Here is a 10460-nt window from a genome sequence, read left to right on the forward strand (position 1 = left end):
TGTTGACCGCTAACAGAGACATTTAGCAAATGGCTTAACTTGGCCGTTATAGCGATATCGGTTGACTTAGACAATTTCATAATAAAACCATTATTATATAAACGAGCGGGGTATATAACAATAGTAGGTAAACGGGTCTTTTCTGATAATAATAGAGTTTGAACTCGACAGAGACCTTTACACGAGTACGTACGGAGAAAAGATCTTGTGATAACTTGTGATAGTTCGTTAATTATCGTCTTTATGTTCCAAGATATTAGTCTTTTAAGACCTATTGTGGCATATTGGTGCAGTGGTCCTAAGTCTAAATATGATCTGAAGGTTCCCATTGTGATTAGTAATAATAATTTGCAGATCAATTTATGTAAAGAATGTCTTGGCGACCAATAGCTCTATGTGTCTTCTCTTGTCTTGTCAATTTGTACGAAGCTAGGCCTCAAAGAATGATGACGGAACGCCTTTGTTTGACACATAACTTTAAATGTGTTATAATTCTATTGTTTACGATGAAAACCTGCAGTGTGTCAGACGGAAAGTGAGTCAGGAAGAATCGACGCGGACGTAGGAAACAATTTGTTACTAAAATATGGAACGAATGTGATATTTCACAGCGTTTTACTTCAATACACCCGTCTCTACAGAGTTATTATTTATGTATAAAAATATAATGTATTGGAAAGTATAACTACAAAAACATACACCCCTACGTATTATTTATTTTGGTGATATGATGATGTTTATTTCGCACACAATCTATTTCCATTTATCACGAGCAGCGGTTTTTCGACATTTTCAAAGGGCATCTGATTTTACCGCAGGATTAGATTTGATAAATAACTGCTATTGACTGATTTTCTATTCATGTTTATTTGATTTATTGACGTACACAGCACCCAGTGACATCTGACGGGATAACGAGATAATTTGAACTATTTGTCAGTGTAAAGTGTAATCAAGTTGATTTCTTCCGAGGTTAGCTGTTCTTTGATTCTTAGTAATAGGAGAAACTCCCACAATTTGGTAATAACCATTTATGTCCATACACTTATTCTTCCATTTGAATTAACAAACAATTTTAGAAATATAAAATTTGATATAATAATGATATTGAAGGATTCGTATTGGTCGTTCAACGGAATATTTAATTAGTATCTAATATAAAAATATTTGTTAATGTATCATAAATCAATAAATATTGCCCCAGCGTTCAATAACTACGACGAGTTTGGGATGATCCGCTTATCATCAAGATATTCAGAATGTGATTGCTTCGCTGTACGCCAATATGTAGAGTAGTGCGGTATTTAACAACAAACGGTCGATACGCGCGACCACTTTCCGAGCGGGCAGTCGGCCGAACGCATTTGCGCTATCCATGATTTTTTAGAAAAATAAGTTCGTATTAAAATATCATTAATCTTATTACTGTTCAGTCATAACAACCAATAAAAAAAATATTAAAAGAAAATTAAACAAACAAAATACAAGTTTCGATTTTCGAATTTCGCGCGCGCAAATTGTGACACGCTAATTTGCATTATGGTCAATTATCTGGTGTAATCATTGGTGGAGCTGAATATTTTCTTTTTAACCGATGGTTTGTTCAAATTGTAGGATTTCATACGGTGCACTTGCGTGGAGGCTTCGCAACGCCGGATATGAGGACAGGCCGCTGTTGAAGGCGGCAAGATGCGGTGATTTGTTCAAGCCTGGTGGTGTGAAGAGCTTGATGTGCTGAAGTGTCTCCGAACTCAGTGATCGTGAATGTTCGTGTTGTGTGTCGGGAACTAGTTTTTGGACTCTGTGCTAGGCTAATATACAATATGATTGTGTTAAAGGTAAGTTTACATTACAATAAAACATCAAATATTTATATTTGGCTACTTTAACTTAACAATTCTACGCTTACAGACATGAAATATAACGATAATATCATACTAATATTATTTTCTCACCTATGATAATTATTTCAGGGTTGACAATATAAATATCATATAGTTAAATAACCACTTTCATTACATTGAACGACATCTGTCAAATAAAGAAAAGTAAACTTTGAGAAATTTAAAATAGTAAACAAGTCAACCATAGACAAAACAATAACATTCAGCCTAAACTAAACAAAGAGGTTCTAAGACAGTAGCGTATCGTGTGACAAAATTGACACAACATTCCTCATCGAAAGCGTTTGTAAATATTTACATATGTAAATGTAAACATAGATACTAAGCCGAAACTAATTAATCACAAGAATAGGCATACATACATAATATTAGTGCAGCCTGTCAATTATCTATTGGTATAACTTAAAAGCGCGACTTCTTTTGTTAGGTTATAACAGCTGACTAGTGGTCTATTAAAACTGTTGTGTTGAGCAACTGAAATAATAATTGATACAGAATGAAGGTGAGCTTAATTCATAAAAAATGCTTCGGTTTGGTTTAACGTTATATTTTAATTTTGGTGATTTGACGGCTACTAATCTATTTGCGTGATGTCATTGTAATGTGATGTAATTTGAATAAGTACGATCAATAAGGTATTATTAGGATAATCGGCAAATATTTACTAAACAAGATGAAATTAGTCCTAATGTAGAAACCTTTAGAAAAGTCAGATATCGAAAGCGAATTTAGAGTGAAAGCCTTGAATTTCGATTCATTGTAATCTAAAGTAATATTCTATATTAAACATAGTATAAAGTCGGAAGTAATTGATATACAGTTAAACTTAAGTTTATTGTGAACATATGTATTTCAGATAAGACTTTAGTCTATTCCGATCAAATTGTCAATAGCAAGTACTCGTACATAATTAAGGTTGACAAGGTTCTCAACATTTCTCTAGGTTTCAAAGTAAGAGAAAGTGATAACAGTTGTTACTTAGAAAATCATTTTCCTTCGCCATAAAAGTGCACATTGAAAAGTAATGTTTATTTAACATATCAAAGGCGGTACATATTACATGGTATCTAATAAAATACGGTCATTTTATAAAGCTTTTCATGCGTGAAATCTATTATGGGTTCAGTGTCCTTAACTTCTTTCAGATATTGTTAGTTTCTATTTTGAACTGTTCATACTATTAGATATGTACCGAATTAATGAGATCGGAATAATTATGCTGCGAAGTTTAGTTATAAGCTCCAAGACTTTCGCTCTACTGGCCATTATTCGAAAAGTTTAGTTTTTCAACATTACTTTACAAGTAAGTTAGAATACTCAAACAAAAAATTGGGACCACTAAATATACCCCATTGGACAAATATAATAATAATAATAAGAATCATTGCATTTTATTGGTAGAATCATAATTAAATTTTAATACTTCATTGGCTATGAAAAATGCCGTAATAATCCTCATGAATATTAATTAATGACACAATACTATTGTCTAATTTCTATTATAATTAATTTACATAAATGCCTATTGTTTTACAACCAATAAAATGTTGCGCCTACACTAGAATGCAGAATCTCCATATCGGTTTGACTTAGAACTATTAAAGATCTGGGCCGTGCCATTGATCGGATTTGTGGAATTATTTGACTAAATTCAACAACCTACACGCATACCATGTGAGGTGCAGTTTATTTGAATTTAATTGCTTTTAATTACTTTGAAACCGGAAAGTGGTTTTTATGAATAAAACTTAGTTTGGTCGCACTGCTGTTTGGATGCAGAAAAAGGCGATGTTTAAATTGTGTTTTTGCATTGTTTTCTTTTGAAGCAATTACGTGCAACTTTATTCCCACTCAACGTTGACTTTTATCGAGAGGTTTTCGTATGAAGTTACATAAGTTTTGGAGAAGGGTAACATTAAGTCGGGCGGACCGTGTAAATAACACTTGCACTCACATATTTGGATGACCTGGTTAAAATAATTAGTTGAAATTTCGTATACAGATTTTTTCCTTGACTTTTAAAAAACAAGTCAGATTTGTAACATGAAAAATGAACGAGATTTTAAAAAGTGTGAAAATTATTATTATCAATAGATTTATTATTTTGACTGAGACTAGCATATTCTATTTACGAAAAGTAAATAAATGATATCTAAAGTAAACTTTGACTTTGTTAAATTAAAAAGGAGCTAACAAAAAACTTTCTTTTTCAACGCTCACAAAAGCGGGCAGAATACACATTTGGTATTAACTCATGACCTAGACACATTTGGAATGTCAAAATACTTAATTATGGATTTCTAAATGCATAAAGGATATCCCGCTAAAACAGTCATTTTATATTCAGGAAACATTAAAACTTCAAATGGTCAATTTAACTGTTTTATAATAAAAGGACATGTGTTACTCATAGGTCACCTTTGAACATTTATTATAATTATAAATCACCACATCGATTTGCATTTACTTAGTTTCTTACCTGTTTGAAGCCATCATGAAGGCCATTTCATAAGCCATCTTCATAAAAAGAGATATCAGATAAGCTGTCATCGACCTCCATTGAAATTCAAGTCTGTATTGGACATAAAACGAACAATAGGATAAAAGTAACAGTGAACTGAAGAAAGTAGAGCATTTGAATATGTATGCGGGTATGCAGGTTTGCATTGGATTACAAAAGTAAAGGAACATATTATAGCATATTGCTATATATTTACGACGAATGTTTGTAAAATAAAAAAGTAGATATCCAAAATATTTTAATAAAAAATATGAGTTTAAAATTAAAAAGAAAAAATTCCAGCCTTGCTTTCTTACTAACAAACTTTTTAAATGTATTGAATAATTAACTAGAAAATAAATTACATTATGTCATTGGATATGCATCTTAATGCTGAAAAGCACGTAATCTTTAGCATATCCTTTCTGTCTTCCTAGGTAATTTTATTCCAATTTTAAATATGAATATAAATATATTATGACTATACTTTAAATGTTAAAATCTTTAATCGTGTTATTTTGTTCCTAAGATTGCATTTGGCGATTATACTTTCTTTTGCATGTGACTGTAAAATGTAGACTTAATTATATAATAGCCAAGCACATAATTATATAATAATATCAATTTCATTGCCCACGAACATCTTAACATATAATTTGATAGTCTAGACCGCGCTAGGTTTTGCAAAATCTGTGTCAAGACAACACTTTGAATCATAGTCACATTTTTATGTTGTAAACTTTCCAGTTATTTACAAGGAACTTAAAAGATTAAACTTTTATGTGTTAAGTAACGTGCTGGAGATTATTATTTTAGATAATATTAACAGCTTCCTAAGAACGGTGTGCAGTATTACTTAAGTTACGCATAGCTAGTAAGTGTAGAACATAAAAAAAACAAAATGATCGGCTGTCGAAATAAAGTTCGTATGTTTAGGTAGTAATTATACATGAGGCATGATGGATGACGGCGTTAGCGCGGAACGTGTAACATGTCGGTGAAAATATGCCTATCTCAATTTTGATCATACGTAACCAAATTACTGACGCGCTGATCTACGCTCTTCGACAGCCGAACTATTTGTGGAACGTTCGAGTTAGTAATTCACCTGACATCTCATTAACATGTTTATTAACGCATGTAGTCATATACTTTCGTTCACTTTACTAGACTCTACGTAACTTCTAAACAGAAAATTATTCACAAATATTTTGATTTCGACAAATGACGGGTTATCTTTTTTAAATAATGATTCCCTTTTTCAATATGATTGCGTGTGATGTGAAATTTGAAAACAAAAGAATCTATTTTGTAACACCGCCTTGTTATTTTCTTTGAAGTTGAATAAATTTCACACATCCGTCTTTGTTATTATTATAAAACTGAATTTGCATGCGCTCGTTATGATTGTGATGCTGTAATAATGTATGTAGTAGTATTTATTAATAAGGCCTATCAAAAAATATATTAAGTACACATTGATGTGTAAAAGTTTCTAATGATAATAATGTGCAGATGATGATGGATTCGTGTAATCACAAGTTAATGTAACTAACACGTAACGTGGTAGGTACCGGCTGGTGTATTTTAACCACATAAATTACAAGTAAAAGTTTGCATTCCCGTATCTGAGTACGTCGGCAAAGTAAACCAGTTTCATAATAGGCTCTAGTCTATTTTTTGCGTTTCACCTGTTTGGCGTAATGTTGGGTGCGGTGCCACGCCTCTTCGCGCCATCTTTAGCGAACTGCACTTGGCAGGCCAAGTGCCTCGGACGTCCACCTCGATCTCGACTCACTTTTCCGCTTTTACTTTCAGGTTGCTACCGTTTTTCTCCTGGCCCTCACCGTGGGAGCCGAAAAGAAAATCGAGTTACAAGACATCGAGGAGGACAACTTAAGGAGTGAAAAGGAAAAGGAACTTGAAAAGTCTGATGGTAGGCCACCAACTAGTGGAGCAGGGACGGGACCAGGACTTGTTCCATTAGACTTTTTGAAAAGTGGTCTACTGAGATATTTTGAGACTCCGACACCAGCTCCCCAGCAGCAACGATATGTGCATCAATACGCTGTCACTGAACAACCAGAAAGGCCATCACCCGTCGCCCGCGTTCAGTATGCCCCGCCAGCACCGCAACAAGCTATGGTCGGATATTTGTCGAATGTCCCGATGCAAATATATTTAGTTCCACAATATTACTCCGATCAATCGGACAATCATCAATCCCACAATCCTCATGCTAATACACAGTATCAACCCGGAGTGGCGAGAGTAGCCGCTTATCAGACAGCACCTGAAGCAGTACAAACACAATCGAACTACATCGAAGTACCCACTTATGTGGCGCCTACTGGGAAGGCTTATGTCCAGCAGTACTCTCAACCAGTAACGTATGTTGGTTACCCAGCGCAGCCGACAATCGCTCCTCCACAAGCCACCGTTACTCCTGTAGTCACTTACCAAGTTCCAGTAGTTCAGTATACTCCTGCGGTAGTGGCTCCGACAACTGCGCCTAAAACTTACTATCAAAGCCCGCAGTACAGTGAAACAAATTCGGTTGATGAGGTACATGATCACGAGGAAGATCAGAGACAGTACAGCACTCAAACAGAAGGCCCGTACCACAAGCCGCCGCCACCAGAATTCCCGCGTCACTACAATTCTCGAGCCCCTCTAAATGATGAATACAGAGGACATCCAAACGCGATTTCTGAATTGCCCCATCCAAATCCAGTGTTAATAAAAGCACCTCCCCCTCATCTAGCGCATTTACCGAAAGCTTTACCAATTTATCGACCTCTAACTAAACCTGTTTATCATGGAAGCGGTGGTTTTGGTTCCAATGGATTCACACCGCGACCGCATGAGCTTTACGGCCCACCTGCTTTTAAACGACGACCAACATCATTGTTAGACTCCTACATTCCTTCTAGTCTTCAAGTCGAATACCTTAAAAGAGGGATAGTTAAAGAGCCTTTAGCTGTATATGATGCATTGGCTAGTGGCAGACTTCCTCACCCAATACCACGACATTATGAAAGAGGTTTCTTGCCAAACCAAATGTACCACACAGGAGCGGGAGGTGTTACATTTGGACATTACAAAAGAACGCCGAAAGTCGACAAAGTCTCACACAAATAACCCAATGACTGAAAGATGCAGTATACATACGTACTTTAAGTAGTTATAGGTTAGCTTAGTAAATATCATTATTATAGGTGTTAATGTTGTGTGATTCAGAGTCCGAAAGGTATTAGAAAACGTTAGCAAGCGTGAGTAAGTTATGACAAATAAATGTGTATTATACAGTTGTAATTTAAAAGTCGCGTTATTTCAATAAGATTGACATTAAAATGTTTAAAACGAATATTGTTTACGAAGAACTAATTTGAATGGTCAGTATTTTATCCGTTTTGTATTGTTATTTATAATAAATTGTTAACTATTGAACATTTTTCTTTTATTCACCCCGAACTTATTTACGCAGCTTCAACATTAAGTGAGGCATCCTGAGATTGATTCGATGTTTTATGATCCTGCAGAGCATAACCTAAAATTTCTACTACACTTGATGAATCGCAAGACTACAATTAACTTAATTGCGATCATCAGTGCTCGACGCTGTCAATTCTTTTTTCTTTAGTAATGCTTGTCAAAAGTTATGTCAAGTTCGTCACAAGCTGTTATTAATTGAAATAATTACTGCTGTAAAATGTCTTAGAAAGCGCAGAGAGATTATAAATTAAGTACCTACTTTTAATGAATGCCTACACAAATCGATTAATGGTACAAAAGTCACTGCTAATTAGCTTTGAAAAGTTTACGATCTGCTGTCTAGGGTAGTAAGTTTTCAAGTTAGACTTAGATTGATAGTACTATATTCGTAATACTATTGTATTATAAAGTTGTTATAGGATCACGGCTGCTAATCGCAGTTAATGGATAACATGCTCCATTATGCATGCAAGGGAATGCGACATTTGAGATATCGGATTAGATTTGTCGACTCACTACTTACACAGCTTAACAGGCAGGGTTAATTGTTAGTTTCTTAATAATGCGTTGGATTTGATTTTAATAGTTTTTTCTAGAACACAAGTACTGGTAATTCTGAGTAGTCTAGTTTGAGATTTTATCTATTTTGTTATTTAGATATCAGAATGATTGAAATAGCGTTAACAATGAAGCTTTCGAGTCAAGCTGGCCAATAATAATAACAGTTGGAGTACATATATTAGGCACTTATATATATATAAAGAAAGATTATATGTAGATACACAGGCTTCTGCGAAATTGATTTTGAGGATCTTACACATTCAAGTAAGAAAAGGACAAAAAGCACGACTGCACCTAAAATGATAATTTATAGTTCGCTCCATTTTTTTCATGATGTAATCGAACCCACGACACTCAGTGCAGAGGCGCGGTGACCACAACCATTGCGCCACATGCGCTGTTATTCAATGACTCATACAAATATTAGCCCACATAATAAAATAATATATTACTATTTGCCTAGGCGTTGATTACATAAATACATATAAACAAAAGAAATAATAATTAAAGTTAGACCTGTCAGTCAGCGAGTGTAATTCTCATGTCTAATGAGTTCTAGCTATTCATTTGACTAACGGTCTGTCTATACAGTCACGATCCATTAAATGGATAACGATATCTAGGCGTTAATATTTTGATTGCTGCCTATTGAAGCTGTCTGCATAAACATTTATCTTCAGCTTTTTATGTTACTGTTTCATTGGTAAGTAATTAAAAAACAATTTAACTGCACGTTTGGCGCAGTGGTTTAAGCGGTCACCTCGCCGCAACAACCGTAGCGCGGCGTGTGGTGGGTTCGAATCCCACCCGGGACAAATCTTTGTGTGATGAGCACGAGTATTTGTTCCGAGCCTGGATGTTAATGTATCTATATAAGTATGTATTTAGAAGTATATAAGTATGTTTATCAGTTATTTGGTTACCATAGTACAAGCTCTGCTTCGTTTGGAATCAAATGACCGTGTGTGAGTTGTCCAACAATATTTATTTATTTATTTTACCTGCATTAAAATGTTTAGACTTTAAAGTTTGAGGTACCTAAAAGTCTTGTAAGAATATTACATAATATATGATTTATAACATTACATCTAATTTCAATACAAAAAAGTAAACTATTATGACCACACTGTTATATGGAAACAGAAAATTAGCAAGGTTACAATTTATTAAGCTAAATCAGAAAGTAGAGCCAGTTAAAAAACCAGCCAAATTATTTAGATCTTAGCAAATACGGCAACGCGGCGGCGACGGCTGAAAGAAAAATAATAACACAACTTCTTTGGGTAATGTATGGACTAAGGACCATATGGTAGTAAATATGTATGAGGCTATGGGAACGCAGAAACGCCTGCCTAAGTAATGTTGATCCAAATAAAATTATGGTTATGTATGCGGACCGAGATTATTTCGTTTTTCACACAGAAACCTCAATTGAGCGGTAGCAATTTACACAAATTAAATTGTAAGGAGATAATTGTAAGGCTTGGAAAGCCGTAGCAAGGTAACAAAAAAGTTAAGGACCAATGGCACAGAGAAGTTTTGTGGGTAGACACGTTTGCTTGTGACACGGCAGGAGACTTATGGACTGACAATCGAATAGATACAACAAATCTCTCATATTAGTAGATATTATCATACACTTATTACTTGGTATAAAATTACACAAATTTGAAAGATGTGAGTATCAAGCTGATTCTGCAAAATATGTTAAAGAAGAAACATTTACTAGAGAAGTGGCTCTAGTCAAATAGATTTTATGCTATAAAAGACAAATTGAGCAATTGAAAAATTGAAATTAAAGTCAATAAGAAAGAAATAAACTTCTTAACAATACAAAAGATCGCACGTCTATTGAATTAAGATAAGATTATTTTAGTCTGATGATTTATTGCAGTTTAACTGACCTTTTACTTCGGTTATGTTTATTAACTAAAGGTATATATTGATTACATTAAGGCTAGTTTCTATTCAGGCGTCTAGACTAATCTATCATTGAGAAA

The 10460-nt window shown here is 34.3% G+C and overlaps 1 protein-coding gene across 1 annotated transcript; it reads left to right on the top strand.

Moving 5' to 3' along the window:
• Positions 1-1266: 1266 nt before the first annotated feature.
• LOC142977232 (uncharacterized) lies at positions 1267-7854 on the top strand. The gene is made up of 3 exons (XM_076121008.1): positions 1267-1395; positions 1615-1838; positions 6223-7854. Exons 2-3 carry the CDS (start codon positions 1824-1826, stop codon positions 7543-7545), a joined length of 1338 nt encoding a protein of 445 aa, XP_075977123.1. The 5' UTR covers positions 1267-1395; positions 1615-1823; the 3' UTR covers positions 7546-7854.
• Positions 7855-10460: the final 2606 nt, after the last annotated feature.

This window comes from Anticarsia gemmatalis, chromosome 12, assembly GCF_050436995.1.
Source record: "Anticarsia gemmatalis isolate Benzon Research Colony breed Stoneville strain chromosome 12, ilAntGemm2 primary, whole genome shotgun sequence".
Taxonomy (NCBI): domain Eukaryota; kingdom Metazoa; phylum Arthropoda; class Insecta; order Lepidoptera; family Erebidae; genus Anticarsia; species Anticarsia gemmatalis.